Raw genomic sequence first — 25,033 nt, forward strand, 5'->3', positions numbered from 1 at the left:
GGGACAGCGCAGGAGGGGAAGACCCTCTATGAGATGGATTGATTCGGTGACTGGGGTAATCGGGATGGGTGTGTCAGAGGCGGTGCGGTTGGAGCAGGATAGAGCAGGGTTTAGGGCTGTTGTGCATAGGGTCGCTATGAGTCGGAAACGACCCGACGGCACATAACAACAACAACAAAATAATTTAAAGTAGTTGTAATTAAGGATTGTTAAATTACCAGCCTACACAGAGGAAAGCAGTGACTGCTTATAGACCAAACCAATCAACCCCAAAACAAGAGCTTGAAAGATGATTTTAAGCAAGTGTAACTTTGATAGCACAGTCTAGTTACAGATGGAATAGAATTCAAGGCATCTGCTTTCACAAGTATACATTCAAAATGTAAGTACCAGTTTTCCTAGTGGTAGTAAATTATTGAAGTAAATAATCATCATTGACATAAACAACAAAAGTCTTTTAGTAGACTTAAAAATCTAAAATGTCTTCCAGAACTCAGGAGCGAAAATTTTGAAAAATGTTACATAACTTGAGAGAGATTGGAGAGCATTATGCTGAGTGAACTAAGTCTCATAAGGACAAATACCGTATAAGACCATTAGTGTAAAAATAGAAGGATAACTAGTAAAACATGTATGGGGACCAAAGCGGGTGAGGGGACAGAGGTGGAAGAAGAGGGGTGAAGATGGGTAGGTGTGAAGTCAAAGGGTTGCACATTGGGTGAAAGGAGGGGTTAAAAGAAATGGAAAAATCTGATGCATATGAAAAGACAGAGTAATGATAGGTGTAGTCCAATGGTGATTAATTTTATAAACATAATGCCTGAGAAGGATTGTATGAAACACAATGTGAATGACGAATAGTGTGAAAAACAATGTATATGAGCTTTGTAAGCAAACCAATATAAAATAAAAATGAAAACAAAACCAACTGTAAAATATTACGAATTCTGTCTTTAAAATAATGATTTTAATTTCTAAATTACCCATACCATGTACAAATGTCACCATTTGCAGTACCCAACTGTGTCCTCCTTCTATTTTTTTTTCTCAGACTATTTCTTTGTTGGCATCCTTGCGGAAAATGTGAAACTTTTAGAAAATTGATGGTGGGAAAGATATTGTAAAATAAAAGAATTTTTTTTGTTGTTGTAAAATGGCATGGAGTTGAGTAGTACTCACAATAACCTATGAATAGCAGATCTGATCTGTGTCCAGTCTTGTTCCATCCTCATCATTTCTGATACATGAGCCCATTTAGCAGTTACTGGGCCAACCCTTCTGTTGACTCTTCTTTACTGACCCTCCACCTTTCCAAGCATGGTGTCCCTTTCCAGGGAATAACCTCTCCTAAAAACATGCCAGCATTATTGTTGTTAGGTGCCCTCAAGTTGTCTACTACTTATAGTTGACCCATGGATAACAGATTGAAACTTTGCCCTATCTTTGCCCTCCTCAGGACCTCTGACATATATTGCATCCATTATTGCAGTTACCGTGTCAGTCCATCTTATTAAGAAGGGTCTTCTTTTTTGGTGAGACTCTACTTTCCCAGCATGATTGATGTCTTTTTCCTGTTGGCAGGCCTACTGTGACCACATGCCCAAAGTATGTGAGATGAAGTTTCACCATCATTACCTCCAAGGAGCACTCTGGTTTCACTTATTCCAAGACAGAGTAGTTTGTTCTTTTTTTCAATTATTATTAATTTTAATGAACATTTACAGAGATTTTGGATTTCCATTTATTCATTCATTCATTGTTGCACTTTTCTTCCTTCCTCCCCCCGCCCCCACGTTCGCTCTTCTCTTTGAAAAGTAAAAGAAAAATGCCTTCATTGGTATACAGTCCCCTCCCCCTGCAAGTACCCTCCACTATGCAGCCTTCATTCTGGACTCTTGCATAACCATAATACCCAATCATATATCGCTTTTAAACTGTTTTCTCCCTCATCTGTTTTAATGCAGTATACATCATTTATCCAGTTTTTCTCAGTTTCACCCCAACCCCCATAGTAGTTTGTTCTTCTGGCAATCGAAAGTATATTCAGTACTCATCACAGACCTCACGATTCATTGTCTAATTTTCACATACATATGAAGCAATTGAAAATACCATGGTTTGGATCAGGTCCACTTTAGTTTTTAAACTGATAGTCTTGCTATTTAGAACTTTAAAGAAGTCCTTGATAGATTTTTCCCAATGAAGCAGGTCTTTTTATTTTTTTTTTTACTGTTGTCACAATGACTAAGGATGACAGAAGAAGAATTGATGCTTTTGAGTTGTAGTGCTGGAGAAGAGTCTTGAACATACCATGAACTGTCAAGAAAACCCTCTCTTGGAAAGGGTGAAATCAAGTTTCTCCTTGGAGGCTAGAATTTTGAAGCTCCATCTCACATACTTTGGACACGTGGCCAGGTGAGACTGGTCCTTGGAGAAGAACATCACACTTGGAAAGATGGAGGGATAACACAGGAGTGGAAGACCCCAGATGAGACAGATTGATACTGTAACTGAGGCAGTGCAGCTTGGTGTGTTGGAATTAGTGAGACTGGCTCAGGATAGGACAGGGTTCAGAGCTGCTGTATATATGGTTGTTATGGGTTGCATGTGACTCGACAGTGTGTAACAACAACCACAACAGCAACCACCACCACCATGAGTATTGACTGTAGAGCCAAGTAGAAGGAAATAGTTACCAACTTCAGTGTTTTCTTCATCTATCATGATGTAGCCCATTGATCCAGTGTTGAGGATTCATATTTTCTTTTTTTTTTAAGATTGTAAATCTTTTTATTTTTATTTTTTGGAATTTTTCCTCTTTTTAAATTTTATTTTATTAATTTTAATGAAAATTTACAGAGTTTGGATTTCCATTCATTCATTGTTGCACTTTTCTCCCTGCCCAGCAGTCTATATTGAAGGCTGTGGTCCTTGATCTTCGGCAGCAAGTGTTTCATGTTCTTTTCATTTTCTTCAAGCAAGGTTGTGTCATCTGCCTAATGTAGGTTGTTGATGGGCTCTCCTCCAGTCTTAATGCCACATTCTTCTTCATACAGTCTAACTTTTCAAATTCTTTTTTCACCATACATGTTGGATAGGTATGAAGAAAGGCTACAACTCTGATGCATACCTTTCTTGATCTTAAACCATGCACAGTACTCTCTTCTGTTCATGTTACTGTCCTGGGACTGTGTACAAGTTTTGCATGAGCATAAGTAAGCATTCTGGAATTCCCATTCAAAATATTACCCATAATTTATTACATATTAAAATACTTTTGTGTAGTCAGTAAAACACAAGTAAATATTTTCCAGATATTTTCTACTTTCAGCTAAGATCCATCTGACATTATCATTGATATCCTAGTTCGATGACCTCTTCTGAATCCAGCTGAAATTTCTGGCAGTTCCCACGTAGTGCTCCAGCCAGTTTAAAATATTTTCTTAGCAATGTTTTGCTTGTGTATGATATTATTGAGATTGTTTAATAATTTCTGCACTCTGCTAGACTTTTTTTTTTTTAAATGGGAGCATAACAGTTGGTTTACCAAGCATGTTCTCCATTAAATCAAAAGACTTTATATCAATCATAAAGAAGAATGGTATAAGAAGGAATGTGTTGATTGGAGTAAAAATGAAAATAAGGACAAACATATCTTTTCTTTTTCCTTCACTAAAATAATTGTTAGCATTATTGGTAGTATGGCAGACAAGAACATCAATAATCAAGCCTCTCAACTTGGTGTTATAATTTTCTTTCTTTCCCCTGTATCACAGATGATCTTCACACTGTGATCTAACATATGCACATTTTCACCTACATACACTATATTTTGCTTATATTTTTCTAAACAAAATAGGCTCTTAGGTGTATGCTTTCTTATACATAATCTAATGAAATGCCTCTCCTCACTTATGTTTTCCTCTCTCATCTTTGTATTTACTTTAGACAAATTACTAAAGCCAGTTAATTAATTTCAAGATAAGTTGTAAGAATAACTTCGAAAATCCTCTCAGTAGTGATTGTCTCAACTCTGTTTCTGTAGCCTTCTGCAGTAACCTTATTATGGCAGTAATTGCCCCAGTATCTTTTCTCTCTTTCCTTTCCTCCTTTAGCACATACGCGAAATTATTTTTTGAGTCTTTAGCTCATATATGGTTCCTAGAGCATCACATGTACTTAGAACATATTTGTTGAATAAAAGAGCCACTCATTCTTAGAATTATTGCCAATGTCATGTAGTAGTAGAATTTCAGTCCTGAATTCTTTTCTTGGTCTTAATAGTTATTAAGAGCATGGATTTGTTCTAACTCTTTGAACCTTAATTTTCTTTGCGACTTCAATCCTTAGTATGTAGCAGGTGCTCAGAAATTGGTAGCTGCTGTTGTTATGTGCCGTCGAGTCACTTGCGACTCATAGCGACCCTATGCACAACAGCCCTAAACCCTGCTCTATCCTGTGCCAGTCACACTGCCTCTGACACACCCATCCCGATTACCCCCAGTCACTGAATCAATCCACCTCATAGAGGGTCTTCCCCTCCTGCACTGTCCCTCCACCCTACCAAGCATGATGTCCCTCTCCAAGGACCTCTCCCTCCTTACAGTATGTCCAAAGTATGTCAGATGAAGCCCCAGAATCCTTGCCTCCAAGGAGCAGCCTGGTTTAACCCTCTCCAGGATGAATCTGTTTGTTTTCTTGGCAGTCCATGGTACATTCAGTACTCTTCTCCAGCACCACAGCTCAAAGGCATTAATTCTCCTTTCTGTCCTCCCTGGTCCTTGTCCAACTCTCTAATGCATAACAAGTGATTGCAAAGACCATAGCCTGTGTCAGACTCACCTTAGTCTCCAGAGTGACATCATTGCTCTTCAGTACCCTGGAGAGGCCCCTAACAGCAGACTTTCCCATGGCAATACATTTTTTTATTTCCTGGCTACTGGTGCCAAGAGTGTTTACCATGGAGACTAGCAGACTAAGGTTGTTAAGAATCTTAGTCTCTTCACCATCCATTCTGACGCTGCCAATTTACATTTTAGAAGAGCACTTAACAGTCTTGTGATACCTTTATCATCAGGGTGGGAAATTTTGGACTAAGTGATTTTATAATTGATTTATAAATGGTTAAACCTATGTTTTTACAGAGTTGGAAGGAGTTCCCTAAGACGCGTTTGTGTTTCAATTTCTTGGCCCTGTTTTTTTAAGTATTTTAATTATAATTCAGTTGAGGATGTTACTGACATGCCAGTTTTTGTTTGGAATGAGTTTCTTTTCTACTTAGAATCTTAAAAGTTCTTGACTGATAAAGAAACAAAATAATATTTCAAAAGGAGCTGATGTAAATTATTAAATTGTATTTAAAAAAACTCGGATACATAAATTCAGAATTTGAGGTGGGAGGAGGAAGGGAACGGTTCAGAATTTACTTGTGAGAAGAATACATGGGATTTTAATTGATCAGGTAAATATAAATAAAATGTAATGTAACTCCAAAAAAATTCTGCATTGTATTAGACTATGTTAGTGAAGAATAGCATCTCAAACAAGAAAATCAATTACCTTACTCCATTCTGAAATTGCTACCTCATCTAAGAAATGTAAGGTAATGTGGCCAATCCTGAGTACTATCTCTGAGAAGTATAAAGTGAGAAGAGTGACCAACTGTTGCTGAGAAGACCTAGTCTGTACTGTAAAGAAAGCAAGCTTGGGATAAATGATAGATACATTTTGACTTTGGAAGAGAGCTTGTTTAAACTTGTTCTTAATAGCTAGACTCCAAAACTAGATCCAAAATTTAGAAGCTATAAGGTAGCAAATTTTTTCTTTTACATCCAAGAAAAATTGTTATTTTTTTAATATAATGTCTTTTGGTGTTGTATTCTTTGGTGTTATGCTGTGTTTTGGTTTGTTATGTGGTGGTGTGTTCTGGGGTGTAGTGCTGTGTGTCATGGAGTTGTGTTGTATTCTTTGGTGTTGTGTTATACACTTTGATGTTGTATTTTGTTGTTGATGTTGTGTTGCACTCTTTGGTGTTTTGTGGTGTCATTTGATGTGGTATTGGGTCATGTTGTATTGTTTAGTATTTTCTTGTATGGTGTTTAGTGTTTTTGTGTGGTGTTGTAATCTTTGGTATTGTGTTGTGTAGCATTTTCTAGTGTTGTATAGAGTTGTTTGGTAAACATAAATTCTTTAGTAGTGTGATAGAGATTATGGTCAATGAAAGGACAGTTGGCCTGTACCACAGAACAGAAATGTTTTGTGGAAATTTCATTAACAAAGTGGAAGGCCAGATGTAAGCTGAGGGGAAAGTTACTAACTTTCTTTGTGTTCCTAGAATATGTTTATAAACAGAATTTTGGCAACACATATTTTAAACAGGGCTTTTAAAAGGTAGTTTAAGAAAATGTTCAAGTTAGCATTACACTTCATTTGTTTTTCTTTCAAAATTATTATCATTTACTACTACTTCTATTTTCTTAAATACTCACTAGGTTAAGCTTTTTTAATTTCAACTTGATTTTCCACTAGACATTTTACCTCCATTGCAGCAGATTTTATACTCTGTATGATTACTCAGGTAAGCATTTTGTCTGAAAAGTATAGTTGTTGTTGTTGTGTTGTTGTTATGTGCCGTCGAGTCGTTTGCGTGGCGACCCTATGCACACCACCCCTAAACCCTGCTCTATCCTGCGCCAACCGCACTGCCTCTGACACACCCATCCCGATTACCCCAGTCACTGAATCGATCCATCTCATAGAGGGTCTTCCCCTCCTGCGCCGTCTCTCCACCCTCCCAAGCATGATGTCCCTCTCCAAGGACCCGGCCCTCCTGGCAACATGTCCAAAGTATGTCAGACGAAGCCCCAGAATCCTTGCCTCCAAGGAGTAGGTTGGTTTAATCCTCTCCAAGATGAATCTGTTTGCTTTCCTGGCAGTCCAGGGTACATTCAGTACCCTTCTCCAGCACCACAGCTCAAAAGCATCCACTCTCCTTCTGTCCTCCCTAGTCATTGTCCAACTCTCTGATGCATAACAAGCGATTGCAAATACCATGACCTGTATCAGGCGCACCTTAGTCTCTAGAGAGACACCGTTGCTCCTGAGTAGAGAGGTCCCTAACAGCAGACTTTCCCATCGCGATACACTTTTTGATTTCCTGACTGCTGGTACCAAGAGTGTTGACTGTGTAGCCGAGCAAACTGAAGCTGTGAACACTCTCAATCTCTTCGTCATCCATCCTGACGCTGCCAATTTGTCCAGTGGCGAGAATCTTTGTCTTCTTGACATTGAGCCTCAGTCCATACTGAAGGCTGCAGTCCTTGACCCTTCGCAGCAAGTGCATGAGGTCCTCCTCGGTTTCAGCAAGCAGGGTTGTGTCATCTGCGTAACGCAGATTGCTAATAGATCTTCCACCAATCCTGATGCCACAATTCTCCTCATAGAGCCCAGCTTCTCGGATAATCTGCTCTGCATACATGTTGAAAAGGTATGGAGACAGGATGCATCCCTGGCATACACCCTTCCCAATTTTGAACCATGCAGTGTTACCCTGCTCTGTTCTGACTACTGCCTCTTGATCCAAGTACAGGTTTCTCATTAGCACAATTAAAAGTATAGTAGTAAAAAAAAAAGATGTCTTAGTTGAAACTAAACTAAATTTGCACAGTGATCATAATTTGGTCCCTGGGTGTATCCTATGTGATAGCTACTGGGTAGAGTAATTCTGGGAGGGGAGAACTGAGGAGAAATGTGAAATAAAAAGGTAAGAAAAATATTCTAGAGGGAGAGAGCTTCTTGTTTTCTTCTAATAACCCTGCTTCCCTCAAATTTAGAGAGAGACGATATCCAAAAGAACTCCTTTTCTTTTAGAACCAGAGGCCCCTTAATTAACTTTTCTTTTTCATCACCCTTCCTCTCTTCTTCCACTTCATCTCTCTAAAGAGACTCTGACACCTCTTTTTTGGTGCTTCCCTGGGGAGACTTCCTTTGTGTGGAACTGCAAGTTTATGACTTGTGTAAATTGTGTGCATGGCATTATAAAATAAAGTTCACACACATAAAAATCCTATTGATTAGCCAAGTTTCCAAGCACATGATTAATGAGTAAGAAATTATTAAATAACTGTTGCTGAATCTGCTTGTTTCTGTTATTTGTTGCTGTCCAGTGGGCTCTGACTCATGGTGATCTTGAATAGAAGAAAACTTTGCCCAGTTCTGAGCAATCCTCAAGTTGGTCCATATTTTTGAGCCCGTTGTTTGGTAAAGCGACGGGTCAGTGAGCATGAGGGAAACCTTCCATTCAGAGATGGACGTGGTAGCTACAGCCGTGGGCTTAAATATTTGTGTGCTCTCTTTTGCTCTTTCTCTGTATGTTTTAACTCAATACTTATGCCTATCAAGAAGATAGAATTTGATGGATAAAAGTATTAGGGAAGGTGGATGAGAAAAGTAAGTAGAAAAATTTTATGTGTAAATAAAAATAGTTAAATAGTTTTTTTGTTAACTTTATTTAGTGAACTGCCTTTTGAAATACTTTTGAGAAAGATAATAATTCTTATTTCAAGTATTCTTTCATTGAAAACATTAGTTTGGCCATTCCCACATCATACACATTTTGTTAGTTATCTGTTTCTACAATAATAGTCTTTGTCCTTTATGAGACTGAGTTTTGTCCAGTATTTGTCCTTAAGAGACGGAGTTCACTGAGCATAATGCTCTCCAGTCCCTGCCAAGTTAGGTAGTGATTTACAAAACCATTGCTCCTGTGTGCTACAAAGCATTCCATCATTTGATTGTACCATAATTTCTCAATTCTTTCATTTGTGGTTGGATATTTGTGTTGTTTTCATGTTCTTGTGATGGTGAATAATGCTTCTCTGAACATTGGTTTACAAGTCTCCATTTGTGCCTCAGTTCTCATTCTCTCGGGGTATATTCCAAGCAGTGGAATAGCTGGATCCTATGGAATTTCTATGTTCAACTTTCTGAGGAAACGCCAAACTACCTTCTGGGTGTGTGTATGTGGGATCCAATGTGAGGGGCAATGTATATGAATTTTGTAAGTAAACCAGTGTAAAATTTAAAAAAAGAATTGCAAGAATTAAAGAAAAAACCAAACATTAGTATGCAGTGTCCAGGAGGACTTATTTCAATTAATCTGAGTTTAAAATTGAAATCATTAGTTTATAGCATCTAAGAGAGCTTCTTATTTTTAATTATTATCTTCATTTAAAGTTTTTAAAAAGGTAAGTTGTATTTATTTCCTACATTATATGTGTGAATAACATGAGTATCAAGTTTTTAAAGTATATATAGCACTACCTTTAAAAAACACTTTCTATAAAAGATGCCTTTTTTACCTATAAAAATTATTTTCAGACTTGCTTTGGTATGTACAGAGTTCGAGGCTAGGAATTTGAGCCCATCTGTGCTATGTTTGACTTGCTTCTTTGACACTCTTGCTGTATGCATGGACCTGTAATGAAAGTTTTACTTGCCTCAGGGTTATGTATATGATCTGTGCATATATTTTCTTTTTCCTCTAATTGCTACTTTCCCCCCTGACCTCCACCCCAGCATTTTGGAGCTAGATTCTAGGAGAGTGAAACCTGTGAACCCTGCAAATCAAAGGCGGCATCTTCTAGGATTTTCTGCTAAAGAGCCACAAGACATACCAGAGGGCATCATCCAGGAAGATAGCTACAGGTGAGACGACACCTATCCGTTTGTCTGATTGACTGATTTTAGGAAACTGAGATGGAGATTATATTGTATTATTTCATATCTTTCGTGCATAATTTTGACTAGCTCAGGTAAGTTACTAAGGCCATTTGATAAATTTTACTGTAATACTATCCGTTCTGTCAATAAGTTTACTTTGTATATAAATAGAGTATATTTATTTACTTACTTAATTGACTGAAGGGATAAACTTTTTCTACTATTGTAGAAATGTTACCTTAAAAATCTCAGATTAGAAGCAAGAATAGGCATCCAAGAAGAGAGCATTCTGCTCCTCCCTCAGAATAAATGGAGACCAGAAATCAGAGGTGTTTGCCCAAGGGAAGCAGGATTTCATCCAGCACTTCTCCCAGATTGTCAAGGTGCTGACTGAGGATGACCTGGGGCACCCAGAAATAGGAGATGCAGTTACTCAGCTCAGGAAGGTCCTAGAGTACAATGCCATCGGAGGCAAGTACAACCGAGGTTTAACAGTGCTGGCAGTGTTCCAGTAGCTGGTAGAGCCCAGGAAGCAGGATGCTGAGTCTTCAGTGGGCCTTGTGTGTGGAACTGCTCCAAGCCTTCTTCCTTGTATTAGACGACATCATGGATTCATCCCTGATGCAGGCAGCCCTGCTGGTATCAGAAGCCAAGCATAGGTCTGGATTCCATCAATGACGCCATGCTGCTGGAATCATGTATTTACCGCCTGCTGAAGCTCTACTCCTGGGAGCAGCCCTATTACCTGAACCTGATGGAGCTCTTCCTGCAGAGTTCCTATCAGACTGAGATTGGACAGACCTTGGACCTCATCACTGCCCCTCAGGACAAGGTGGATCTCAGCAGATACACTGAAAAGAGGTACAAATCCATTGTACAGCTTTCTACTCCTTTTACCTTCCTGTAGCTGCTGCAATGTATATGGCAGGCATCGATGGGAAGAAGGAACATGCCAACGCCAAGAAGATCCTGAAGGAGATGGGCGAATTCTTTCAGATTCAGGATGATTACCTTGATCTTTTTGGTGACCCGAGTGTGACAGGCAAGATTGGCACTGACATCCAGGAAAACCAATGCAGCTGGCTGGTGATCCAGTGTCTGCAGCGGGCCTCTCCAGGACAACGCCAGATCCTGCAGGACAATTATGGGCAGAAGGAGACGGAGAAGGTGGCCTGGGGGAAGGCACTGTATGAGGAACGGGAGCTGCCTGCTGTGTTCAAGCAGTATGAAGAAGAGAGTTTCAGCCACATTATGGGGCTTGTCAAGCAGTATGCTGCTCCCCTGCCCACAGCCATCTTCCTGGGATTAGTGCACAAGATCTACAAGCGGGAAAAAAAAAAAAAGATCTACAAGCGGAAAAAGTGACCCTAAACACGGCGAGGGTGGGGGAGGGGAGGCTCTTAGTAAATTATTATTGTTTAAAAAAAAAATCTCAGATTACTCTTTCTCTTCTGGTCACTGGCGCTCTGGGAGCTGTGGCGACAGAGCAGACATGGCCAAGTCCAGGAATCATACCACACACAACCAGTCCCGAAAATGGCACAGACACGGTATCAAGAAACCAAGATCACAACGATATGAGTCTCTTAAGGGGGTAGACTTCAAATTCCTGAGAAACATGTGCTTTGCCAAGAAGCACAACAACAAGGGCCAAAAGAAGATGCAAGCCAACAGTGCCAAGGCCATGGATGAACGTGCCGAGGCTGTGAAGGCTCCTGTCAAGCCCAAAGAGGTCAAGCCCACGATCCCAGGGGGGTGTCAACCGCAAGCTCAGCTGACTCGCCCATCCCAGGCTTGGGTAGTGTGCTCAGGCCCGCACTGCCAAGGGACTAAGGCTTAACCGGCCAAAATCCAAAGCCAAGGCTGACAGTAAGGCCGAAGCTCCAACAAGGTCCTCAACTCAGGTGCCGGCCAAGGCCTCAGCCCAGGGTTCTGCTCCAAGCCAGGCTCCTAAATGTGCCCAGGCCCCTGCAAAGGCTCCATAATTGGATTCTCCATCTGAGGATAAAAGGACTGGTGTAAGCCCCTGGGCTGCTACCATCTCCATGGAGCTGGTGTCCTCCTGTGTTATGTGTACAAATAAATCCTAAGGAAGGGAAAAAAAATCTCAGAAAATGCATTCATTTACATACTGAAATGCATATAGTTTATAAACAATACATTATATACATAATACTTTAATATAGTTATTTATCATTGTTTTGTACATATATCTAGTATTTTTTACTCTATCCATTTGTGAATGATAAGACCTAGAGGTTTTCCAGGGTTAATTTTATTTGCAATCATTAGATAAAATCATTTATACTCATTTGTTATGAACTTTGTTGTATCTTATTCCCTTGTTACAATTTATACTGACTTGGTTAATTCTACATTGTTTGTTCATAATAGAAGACTTTATAAAAGCATAGTACAGCCTGCTATAAACTGATGACATAGCCTTGCTTGCGAAAAATGAAGGTTTGATGCATTTACTAATAAAGCTTAATGGCTTTCAGTGTAAATTACTCCTCAACATGTAGTAAGCAGATATCTTACCAGCTGGACCAAAAAAACCCCCAACATCATGAAAGATCCTTGACATGATTGAAGACGTCAAGGATTTAATTTTATTTGGATCCACAGTCAACACGAATGGAAACAGCAATCAAGAAATCAAATAGTGAGTTGTTTTAGGCATATATGCGGCAAAGGACCTTTTTAAAGTGGCAAAGAGCAAGTGTGTCACTTTGAGCACTAAAGAGTTTGTGACCCAAGCCATGTAATGTTCAGTTACTTCATATGCATGTTAAATTTGAACAAATTATAAAGAAGACCAAAGATTACTTGATGCCTTTGAATTGTGATAATAGTGAAGAACATTAAACATAGAAGAATATTGGGAAAAAAAAAAGAATATTGAACACGCAAGCCAATAGAAAAACCGAGTCTGTCTTGGAGGAAGTGTAACCAGAGTTAGACTTGGGAGTGAAGTTGGTAAGATTTGTCTCATGTACTTTGGGCTTATTACCAAGAAGGGTCAGTCTCTCATAAAGGACGTTATGCTTGGTAAGGCAGAAGGTATGCTTGATCTAAGCCATCATATTTTCACTTACTTTCTATGCATCAGAAAAATTGGAAAATGACTAATGAAGGCTGAAGAAAAGTCAGTGCCTTTAAAATGTGGTGTTGGGCAAAACACTGATTATCTCATAACTGCCAAAAGAGAAAATGAGTCTGTCTTCAATCAAGTGCACCTGGGGTGCTCTTTAGAGACAAGGATGGTGAAACTTGATCTCACAGACTTTGGGCATATTGTCAGGAGGGGTAAAAAAAGACATGAAAAAGACATCATGTTGGGAAAGGTAGAGTTAGAGAAAGAGAAAGAGGTTCTCCACAAGATGGATTGAGCTCTAACAATGTCAATCTTATCAGAGATGCTGAGGATGGCACAGGATAGGACAAGGTTTCAATCTGTTGTTCATAAAATCAACGTGATGGCACTTAACAACAGCAGAAACAAACTTTTCACTATATCTCTTCTGGCTGCAAAAACAGAAGGTTGATGGGAAAATTAAGGGAAAAAGGATTAAGAAAAGTCTGTGAACCATTTGAAACCACCAAACAAGTATTTGCTTTAAGTGGAATTTTAGGATGCTTTTTGCTCAGCCATGATACCTGTATTTGTTTTTTTAGTGCAATGTATTTTTTATTTTATTTTCTAGGAGAATTGTAAGAACTAGTTCAAGTGAAAAAAAGAGTTAATCCTGATTTCATAGTATATAATGCTGTATTTACTTACATTTTTGGGGTCTGAAACTCTATAATATATAGATAGTATAACCATAAAGTTGATCAGCTAACACTGACATTGGAAGATAGTGCCTAGTAATAGATATGACAGGATATCAGGCATAAATCGTAGGTAAATAGGGAAGGATGGAATACCACCCAATATATAAGGCATCAATCAGGACCTGTCATTAGTCCAAATATTTTCTTTAACTTACTAGTATTTGCCTTTTTTTGGTGATTTATTTGCTGAACTCTTTTCTATTGATTTAGAAAGGCTTGCAAGCTTTCTGGAGCTCTGAGCATCTCAGGGCATTGTGGCTCTGATTATCTCCAGATTGCATCTTGGCTTAAATGCTCCCTTTCCTTTTTCTTTCAACTCCACCCAGTTTCTTTCCTGCACTTCTCCTATCAGATTTTTTATTCTTTTTCTTTTCCAAAGAATGTTTTTGGCTAGTAGAACAAAGCTAGTCATCACAGATGTGTAAAAGTCATTTACTAGAAGTTTATTACATGGAAAGAAAAATCATAAATCAGAAATACATTTTCAAAAGAATTCCTAGACTTCTCTAACAGACTGTGTAGTGTTTGTATTTTTAAGTATGTAGACAGAGTTTTTAAAATAACACATATGACAAAGTCTCTGTTTTTGACCTTTTAGCATTGTAAGCAGCCTTTCCTCATAGGTACTCAGAAGAGTGTACATTACGAAGTACAGTCTTTGAAAGAGTTCCTTTTCTTACCCTTCAACACTTAATTTTAATCAGATCTCCTTTTGAGTACTATTACTATCTTGTACTAACATCTCTATTTTATTCCAAATAATCTTTATAGCCAGAAGAGAGGACATTGAAACAATTTCTGGTCCAAGTTGCAAGAAATAATGCTCTATAAATCCTCAGCTTTTACATCTTCTCCCTGTATATACTGAGATAGAGAAAAGTCTCAAACTTTGACTATAAGGTTGATTTTCACTTTTGTCAAAATATTTTTTTGTCTAGTGTACCAGTGATTTCAATGCGGCCAAATTCAATGCAAAACTTCTCTCTTAATCTTGATAGTCCTTTCCTCAACATTTGGCTGCATGAATCACAATCACTCCTTCCTTGAAACATTCTCTTTCTCTGTTACTATAATTTTTGTTTTCAATTCTTCCTTACCTTACTGATTGTTGCTTTGCAAACTTCTTTGTAGGCTTCTGCTATAGCGAAATCTTAGTGGTTGGTACTGTGAACTTTTTTTTTCTTTCTGCAGAGGTGACCTGATTTTTAATATAGCACACATTTCTTATCTCTGTATTGTGTTGACTCTGAACTTTGTGTTTCTAGTCCAGATTTACTCTGCATTCCTTTGCCCATTCTACTTCTAATCAGTTCTCTACAGCCTTCTTTATTTCCTAGGATATGAATTAGCAAGGTAGGTAGAAGAGTGTAACATTTTTTAAGCCAATGGAGTAAACAGTTAATACCCTGATAGTATTATATGATGTGATTTAGATTCCCCATGACCCTCAAATTTATATTCAGCTTTTTGTTCTGGCAGGCATTTTTTGCTTCCCTTCATTCCCACACTTTTTAAAAGGCTTCATTTCAGCCTTATTATCACATAATTAGAAATTAAACAAACCATCTCTTCTAGTCCTTCAATAAACATTACCCTTTCTTACCAGTAGTCTTTCCCCAAACTTTCCACATTGCTGTGCTATGGCACCAGCACTGTGACTGCCATGACTCTTCATTCATTGACAGCAAGAACCACATATTACCATTATATTCCTAGTTTCTAGTTGTTGATAGGTGCCACTGAGTCAAATACGACTCATAGTGACACTATGGACAACAGACCTGAGCCCTATCCTGTGCTGTACTCATGAATTCTGACATACCTCAGTTCATTGCTATATTCCAGTCTTCTCATTGAGATCTTCTCATTTCTGACTGTCCATCTTTCTAGGCATGATGTCCTTTTTTAAGAGATAATCATTATTCAGTAAGTTATAATAATACAAAGGTGAGTAACCATGATCTCTCTGGAGAAAATGAAAAATGAGTTCATGCCTTAATAGTCTATGTTATTATTTTTTTTCTTTTTAATTCATCTAATGGTACCCCCTGGAAGCAAGGATGATGAAACTCTGCCTCCCATATGCTGGGCATGTTGTCATGAGGGACCGATCCTTGGAAAAGGACATCATGCTTGGAAGGGCAAGAGAGGGAGGCCTTTGTTGAGATAGATTGACAGTGTTTGTGGCAATGGGATCTTGTATGTTTGAGATGGAGAGCTTGGCTTAGTCTAGGACAAGGTTAAGAGTTTTAGGATAAGGTTTATAGTGTCTCTGAGTTGTAGTTGACTTGATAGCACATAACAACAAGACATTTAATTTCAGAATATGTTCTATTTTCTATATATTTATTTACACAAAAAATTAGAAGTAGTAATGATTTTCTTGATAGTAAACTTTTTCCTAGGAGTTTACAACTCAAGGACATTTTATTCATGATATTTCAGATATGACCATTCTGTTTCAAATGACAAAGCCCTGATGGTGCTAACTGAAGAACCATTACTGTACATTCCGCCACCTCCTTGTCAACCCCTGATTAACACCACAGAATCTCTCAGGTGAGTTGTAGATTCTTGCAGAAATAATTTGAATAGGTTCCTGTGTTTGGCTTTGGAACTGGAAACATGGCTGAGAGAAGCCGCTAGCTAAAATTACTAGCAAGATAACCATAGCTATATTATGGTTGTTCTGTGGCCACCCCAACCCTATAGCGATGGTAATGGGTCTATTTCAAATAATAGTATTAGAATTTTACTTAAATATGCCTTAATATTTGAAAACTACAGAATAATATGAATTCTATATTTTCATAAAGAAAAATAGGGAGTCCTGGTGGCCTCACTGCTAAAGGCATTATACTATTAACCCAAAGGCAGTGCCTCTGCTAGTTAAAACCCACCAGTGGCTCTGAGAGAGAAAGATGAGCAGTCTTCTCCCAAGAGATTGTCAGTCTCCAAAAAACCTGCTGAAAGGTCAGCTTTGAGTCGGTTCCAACTCAATGACGAGTTTGAGTTTTTTTTATTTGGAATAAGAGAATATTAATATCTGTATCTTGTTATTCATATGCAGCATATATGGGCTATTAATATCTGTATTCTTGAATAATAAAAATTCAAGGCTAAGTGTTAGACTTGACTTATAGCTGAAGGTATTTTTCCCCTAAATTAGGAATATGATATTTTAAAGATAATGTTCTTCTGGAAACACCTCCCCGTTAATATACCTTGTTTATCAACTTTACTCTTGAATTGTCTTCTGTGATTTTGGATCTAGTCCTTGACTCCCCAAGACTCTTTGGTGTTTTTGTGATAAGTAGTAATCAGCTAGACTTCGTTAACCTTACGTCTTCTCAACTGCACTGAAAAACAAAGCAAATGAAAGGATTTACAACTTTGTTAATTTATAATTTAAATTCAGAGTTTAAGTGTACAGTTCTGTTACTAAAATAAATGTGAGAAATATGAAAAAATGATTTACATATTTTTTTCTTTTTATTGTTGGAGTAGTGCATTGATTGGCCCCACCCATCCAAGAGCAGAAACTGGAAATACTTTTTTTTCTTTTGGTGGAAAAAATTCTGTAGCTAAATATTTGCTTTGGCAAATATTATGTCTGGCAAATATGTTATTAGTTATAGTATTTCTTTTTATTTTTTTAGATTTTGAATTTATGGTTGAAAAGGCTATCAGTTAAGCATGCATATCTTAAAACCAACTTAACATTAAGTGTCTCAGCTTTTCCAAATCCAAAAGCAATACTGAATCATCTGACACTTGGGATCTTCTTTGGAACCTATAGAATATAATTAAATTCACTTCAAACTAAGCAGTAAGGCTTGTTTCTATGAAACATACTCACTCATTTAATTTATAGGTTAAATCATGAACTTCGAGGATGGGTTCACAGACATGAAGTAGAAAGGACGAAGTCGAGAAGAATGACAAATAATCAACAGAAAACTCGTATTCTTCAGGTATGTTTTTGCTTGTCTTTGACTAATAATTGACAGTTTTGTTGGTAGGCATCCCCCTCTGGAGCTGCTGTCTCTTTGGAAGATTGGTGGAGCTTTGTCTTGAGCTGTGTTTGCTAATTCCTCCTGTTTCTAATGTGGCTGTCACTACCACCAAACCCTGTCCCTTCCCTCCTCCAACGTTTAGTAGCACTGGTAGAGCCTCCTCATGCATGATACTACTTTCTGCTCTTCTCTTCAGATTTTCTTTCAAGCCAAAGGTATTGTTGCTAGTTACGTGCCTCTTTTCTACTACCTGTGAAAGAGTGGAACTGCTCCATAGCATGGTTTCAGCAGTAATCTTTATGGATCAGCTGGTTGCCAGTCTTTCACTTAGGATCTGAGCACTTAATTGTCTTGCCAGCAAAAGTCCAGAGCTTTTTAAAGAGGCTATTGATACATTGACATAGCTAGGAAGTGAAGGTGGACACATTTCCATGAGAGCCTTTATGAACATAGACGTGTACTACTAAGAGTTGAGACACTTTAAATATAAAGAAAATAAACAGTTGAAAAATATATACAGAGATACCTTGTTTTATTGCACTTTGATTTATTGCTTTGCAGCTATTTTGGTTTTTACATATTGAAGGCTGTGACAACCTTGTTTTGAGATAAGTCTGTAGATGCCATTTTCCCAACAGGGTGTGCTCACCTCATATCTCTCATATTTTGATAATTATTACAGTATTTTAGACTTTTTTCATAATTCTGCTGCACATTTAATAGACTACAATATAGTGTCAATGTAACTTTTTATGCATTGAAAAACAAAAAAATTTATTTGACTTGCTTCCTTTTCCTGTTTGCTTTATTGCTATGATCTTGGCCTAAACCTGCCTTATCTCCAAGATAGGCCTATATTCAAACATTAAACAAAGGTAATTTATTATTTTAGGTTTCTGTCTTGGTGGTGTTTACCACAAAGCACTATTAGTAGTCTTCCTTTCCTTTATTTGATGTATATTACCACTTCTGAAGCACTTAGACTATTAATAGTACATTGTAAGCTCTTACCAAACATTATGTGCAGGGTATTAAAGAACCTGGTGCTGTTTTAGACCTTGGAAGTATGGAAGGAGATGTATGTGCTTATGTATGTAAGCATGCATGCATTCATTTAAATATGTGTATAAGTATACATGTGCATACACATACATATGTGTACACACACACACACACACACACATTCACATTCACATGATGTTCCCACCTTCGTGGAACTTATCTTCTGGTGAGATACAACAAACAAATAAATATGGTGTAGACTCTAAGTACAGTTAAGTCCTCAAAAGAAAAAAACAACAACAACCCAGTATAGGGGAATGTGAGTTTGAATTGAGAGGTGAATGGTTATTTTACAGTGAGTGATCAAAAAAAGCTTCTTCAAAGAACTTCTAGTTGTGTAAAATATTTTGAAAATAATAAATGACAGTTGTTATAACAGATAGTTGTTTTAACAACCCCCTAAAGCTCAGTACCAATAGGATAAAATTATTATTATTATTATTTACACAACTTAATGTGGCTCTCCAGAATGACTTTTCACCAAGTAGTGACCCAGGAACTCAGGTTCCTTCTAAAGTGTGGTTCTAACAACTTGAAAGCCTTTGCCTCTAAGTGAATTGGAGAAGGGAGAACTTGGAAAATGATACATTATTTTAGGGACTTAGCACATGTTCAATTATGTAAAAATGTCATAGTACCTAAACTGCTATTAGGAAAACTGGGAACATAACTTCTGCCATAGGCAAAAAATTGAAGAATAACAATGTAATGATCTAGGAGAATCCCTGGGGAAATAATTTTCAAATAAAGGGAACAGCAAATGTAAAACTGTACAAAAACAAAGTTTCAATATTTGGGACTATCAAAAAGTTCAGTATAATAGAATATAGTGTCCAAGAGGACCATGATAGTAGATGAGATTTAAGACAGTAGGTCATACCAAACCTTAGGATCAGAATTTTGGATTTCATGCTAGGTATGAGGAAAGACATTGATTTATTTGAACAGAGAAATAATTTAATCTGGTTTATGCTTATGAAAAATCACTCTAGCTGTTATATAGAATAAACCATGTGGGAAGGTATAACTGAAGGTATGGAGGACAGTTTAGAAGCAATTTTAATTGTCTTCAGTTGAGAGAACATTGTGGCCTATTTTACTCCGATAGATTTAAAGGTGAAGGAAAGTTCTTGAATGCCCAATCTATTTTGAAAATAGAGCTGATAAAAATTGCTGTTGTAAAAGATAAATAAAGAAATGATAATTCCTATGAAGATAATGAAAACTAAAGTGCTTAGATCAAAATTTTAGATCTATTAAGTTTGACCTGGCTGTTATAGGTTCAAGAAGTCAAATGGGTAATCAGATAATTAAGTCTGCAGTTTAGAGAATGAGATTGAGGTAGAAGTTTAATTTGATATATTTATTATTGAGGGATAAAGTAAAAAGAGAAGAAAAATTGCACTTTTGGCCAACTGTAGCATAATAAACTTAAGTAGGAGGAATACCAGTGCTTGACAGGGAAGGGGAATGTCTGGATCTCACTCCCTGATCTCATAACCTATTAGACAGCCATAGTAATCCAAATAGCATACTGGTACAATGATGAACACAGAGATCAAAGGAACAGAATTGAGAACCCAGAGTATTGAATATACTATGGACTGCTAAGAAAATGAACATATTTGTCCTGAAGAGGGTGAAGCCAGGCTCTGCTCCTTGGAGACAAGGATTCTGAAGCTTTGTCTGACATACTTTGGACATGTTGCAAGGAGGGACTAGTCCTTGGAGAATGACATCATGCTTGGGATGGTGGAGGGATAGCACAGGAGAGAAAGACACTTGATGAGATGGATTGATTCAGTGACTGGGGTAATGGGGGTATGTGTGTTGGAGGTAGTGAGATTGGCACAAGATACGGCAGAGTTTAGGGCTGTTGTTAGGGTCACTATGAGTCACAGGCAAGTTGACGACACATAACAACAACAGCCTATAGTATATTTGATAAGTAAACAACTAATTAAATGAGGAAACCACAGCCTCTTTTTATTTTTTCTATAATTATATTTTATTAATTTTCATAAACATTTACAGAGATTTTGGGCTTCCACTCATTCATTGTTGCACTATTCTCTCTACCCTCCTCCCAGTTTGTTCTTGTCCAAATGCCACAGTGCTTGTCAAAGCCAGTTCTGATCAATCTTCTTTGTCAGTGTATCCTTTGCCATTCCCTATCACTCCTCCCTGAGAGAGACTTCACCCTGAGTCATAAGGAAAAGGGCACGGGTCTCTTCAGGGTATATTCCCAGTAGTGGAATTGCTGGGTCAAATGGTATCTCTATTTGCAACTTTTTGAGAAAGCGCCATACTGCTTTCCACAGGGGTTGCACCATTTTACACTCCCACCAACAGTGAATCAGGGTTCCAGTTTCTCCACAACCTCGCCAGCATTTGTTGCTTGCTGTTCTGTTAAATTTTGCTATTTTGACTGGGGTGAAATGATATCTCATAGTTGTTTTAATTTGCATCTCTCTTAGGGCTAGGGATTTTGAGCATTTCTTCATGTGTTTGTTAGCCATCTGAATGTCGTCTTCGGTGAAGTGCCTGTTCATATCCTGTGCCCATTTTTCTATTGGATTATTTACCTTTATCTTGTTGTGGTGCTCAAGTATTTCATAAATTCTGGATATAAGTCCCTTATCTGATATGTTATTACCGAATACTTTTTCCCAGTCAGTGGCTTCCCTTTTTACCCTACTGGAGAAGTTTTTGGATGTGCATAGGGATTTGAGTCTTAGAAGGTCCCATTCATCTATGTTATCTTCTCCTGGTTGTAGCTTTTCCAGGATAACCACAGCCTCTTTAACAAATGGTACTGGCAACACTGGACATCTACCTGCAGAAAACTGCAATAGGATCCGTGTCTAACACCATAAACAAAGTGGATACTCAAAGTGGATCAAAGACCTAGAGTTAAAAACCAAACCCATGAAGATCATAAAAGACAAAATGTGAACAAATTTAGAAGCCCTCGCCTATGGAGATAAATAGACTTAAAAACAAAGGAAAATATGTACAACTAAGAGAGGCTAAAAAGCAATGAATAGGATCTTCTTAAAGTCAAATCCTGTGTGCATCAAAAACTTTCTCTAAGAAAGCTCACAGACTGGGGAAAAATTTGACAACAACATTTCAGATAAGAATTTCATAACTAAACTCCAGGGCCTCTGCAAGAAAAAGGTCTAATAATCCAATCACAAAATGGGCAAAAGATGTAAAAAGAGTCCTCACAAAGGAGGATATTCATTTGGGTAACAAACACACGAGGAAATGTTCAAAATTGCTGATAACCAGAGAGATGCAAATCAGAACAACTACTAGATAACATGTCACTTCCACAGCAATAGCAAAGTTCAGCGATAGACCAAACAATGAATATTGGAGAGGATGTGGAGAGATTGGAACTCTCATGCACTACTAGTGGGATTGTAAATGCTACAGCTGCTGTGGAAGGTAGTGTGGCATTTTAAAAAGAGCTAAATGTAGAAATCCTGACTGTCCCAGCCATTTCACTACTAAGATTATACCCCAACGAAATCAGAGCTGTGACATGAATGGAGATATGTACACATATGTTCATAGCAGCACTATTCACAATAACAGGAAAATGGAAACAGCCCAAATGCTCATTAAAAAAAGAATGTATTGAAAATCTGTGGTACATTCATACAATGGAATACTATGTGGCACTAAGAAACAATGATTTAATAAAATTCTGTATAACATGGGAAAGTCTAGAGAGTATTATGCTGAGTGAAATAACACAGCCACATAAGGACAAATATTACATAAGACCACTGTTGTGAAAATAGGAGGATGACTGAGAAAGGATATCTAAATGTTCCAAAGGTAAAAGATAAAAGAACAAGGGGGAGAAAGAGTAAAGGAAGAAGGAAATGACTAGAATTGTAGAGAGTAGGGGCCATAAAGGGGAGTGAAAGAATAAGAAAGAAGCCATTGGGACTTGAAAAGATACGGTGATAATAGGCTTAGATCAACAGTAAGTAATTACATAAAGTACAGTGAATATGAATGATTGTACAAAAGACAATGTACATGAATGAAAGAATGTATAGGAATGTTTGTATGCAAATCAATAAAAATTTTATTACTGGCATGTGAGTCAGGAGAAATTATTAAGTAGTAATCTCCCAAGATTGAATCAAAGTTTTTGAAGGAGGAAGTGATAAACTGTTATAAAGGATAAGAAATGTTGAGTAAAAGGAAAACGGAGAAGTAATCATTGGATTTTATCATTGGAACTTGTTAGTAATCTTGGCAAAATTAATATCATTGAAATATTAGGAAAAATACTCATTAAAATAGATTCAGGAAGTAATAATGGAAATGGAGAAATTATGGTGATGGTTGTGGAAAGGCTTCAGGCCTTTTGTTCATGGGCTCACTATGAGTCATGCTTGACTTGATGGTAACCAACAACAACAACTGGAAAAAAAACACCAAACCCAAAACAGTGAACAGAAAAATGGGATATATATAGGAACCAAGGGAGCCCTGGTGATTAGAAGATGCACTGCAATCCCAAAGGCGCGTGGTTCAAATCTATCAGATGTTCTACATGAGAAGGATGAGCAGTCTCCTCTGAGGTGATTAACTGCCTTGGAAAACCTCCTGGAGGGTCAGCTATGAGACTAAAGAAGAAAGTTTTATTTTTTTAATCATAAATATTTTACTACATTTACATGTTTATGTGCTAAGGGACTCAGCTATTAGATTATTTGGAGACTAGCCAGTGGCATAGTTTGTGGAGGGTTGCCCTGTTAACCTAAAGGCTCAGCTTCTCTAGGGCTCAAATCTACCAGCAGCTCTGAAGGAGAGACTTGGGCAAGCTCCTGTTACAATTTACAGCCTTGAAAATCTGATAGAAGGTCAGCTATGACTCAGAACTGACTTGATGGCAGTGAGTAATTAGAAAGCAGTATGTAAAAAAAAAAAAAAAAAAAGAAAGCAGTATGTGATATATTAAAAAAGTACACTAGAATGATGTTAATGATCTTGTAACCATGTAGGGATTTTTTTTTCTCTTCATATAAGAATTAATGAGGGTTAGGCTAGATGAATTCAGGCTCTGACATTCTGTGATGATCCAGGATGTGATTGCTTTAGCTTCTTTGACACTTTTTACTTATCTGCTTTGGCAACTTTATCGTTTAGAGGATGTGGAAAAGCACCACCAATGTCGCAGATACCTCAAAACTCCATGGTTGCTGAATTACTTTAAAATATGGATCCTAGTGCTTCAGAACTCATGTCTCCCAAAGCCAGAACATCAGCTGCCACCATGGCTAGGCCACCACTGTGCCTGTCTTCTATCCTCCAAAGCTGGCACGAGTGCATTTTATTGATAGAACTTAGATTATATCCAGAATTTTGATAGCAGCAATGCTTAGGAAATGTAAGAACACTAAGTTCTTTCTATAAAAAAGAGTGTGAAAGAGGCAAAGTAATTGCCAGTAGATAAGACCACACAGCTGGTTTAATGGTCTTCATTAAAAAAAAAAAAAAGGTTAAAATTCTTGGCCTAAGTGGACTTTTTTCTTTTTCTTTTAATGTGGTTTTTCATGGTATTCTTTCCTGTTCATTGGGTAAATGAGTGGAGAATTTACTTGATGTAGTTTAATATTGAAGGAATTTTAATATAGGGAGAATACTTTGGTTTTAGTTTTGTAGCCTTTGTGTATGGAAAAGTTGTATTTTAAAAGTGTATTTTAAAGTTTTAACCCTTCCTCTGCTATTTTGAGTGCATATTTTTCTTAAAGGAACGTAGATAATGTCTCTAAATAGTCTTACCTGTTTTATAGAAAAAGGTCAGAGATGAATCTCTTGTCAAAGGTAAAATAAATTCTTAGTAAATCAGAAGAAGGATCCTTCTGCTAATGTTCTTGTCAACACCCAAGCATAAGAATTCCTCAGATTCTCTTTCTTAGTCTAGAGCGTTTTTAGCTTCTTTGCTTTGTCTTTCTCCCCACCCGCACTTTAGCCTTCTTTTTCATTTTTACGATGCTAAAAAGAGCCAAAGTCTAATAAAGCATTCTCTAAGATGAACTGATACTTGGCATTTCTGTCATTCTTAGCTTTATGTCTTTGATGTAATTTGTTCTACTTCACAATCCTGGCTGCTTCTTAGACTTATTTAAGGAAGTTGTCAAAAAAGATAAACAAATTAGTGACAGTATCATTCCTAATGAAGGTAAAAAAAGGAAGATATTTTCAGATAGAGAAAAGCTGAAAGTATTTTAATCCAGTAGACCTGTACTTTGAGAAATACAGATAAGATTTTTTTAGGCTAAAGGAAGAATACCATATGTTGTTGTTGTTGTTATGTGCCGTTGAGTCGTTTCCGACTCATAGCGACCCTATGCACAACAGCCCTAAAC

At 37.5% G+C, this 25,033-nt stretch overlaps 1 protein-coding gene across 1 annotated transcript in view; it reads left to right on the top strand.

The window, feature by feature from the left end:
* ATF6 (activating transcription factor 6) overlaps positions 1-25,033 on the top strand; it is a 353,926-nt gene that overhangs the window by 142,905 nt on the left and 185,988 nt on the right. Inside the window, exons 10-12 of the mRNA XM_006887436.1 lie at positions 9,577-9,705; positions 16,003-16,116; positions 17,432-17,531. Of these exons, the coding sequence (XP_006887498.1) occupies positions 9,577-9,705; positions 16,003-16,116; positions 17,432-17,531 (343 nt within the window). The remainder of the gene's footprint in view (positions 1-9,576; positions 9,706-16,002; positions 16,117-17,431; positions 17,532-25,033) is intronic.

The sequence above is a fragment of the Elephantulus edwardii genome, unplaced genomic scaffold (genome assembly GCF_000299155.1).
Source record: "Elephantulus edwardii isolate Elephantulus edwardi_28Jun2011 unplaced genomic scaffold, EleEdw1.0 scaffold00057, whole genome shotgun sequence".
Classification (NCBI taxonomy): domain Eukaryota; kingdom Metazoa; phylum Chordata; class Mammalia; order Macroscelidea; family Macroscelididae; genus Elephantulus; species Elephantulus edwardii.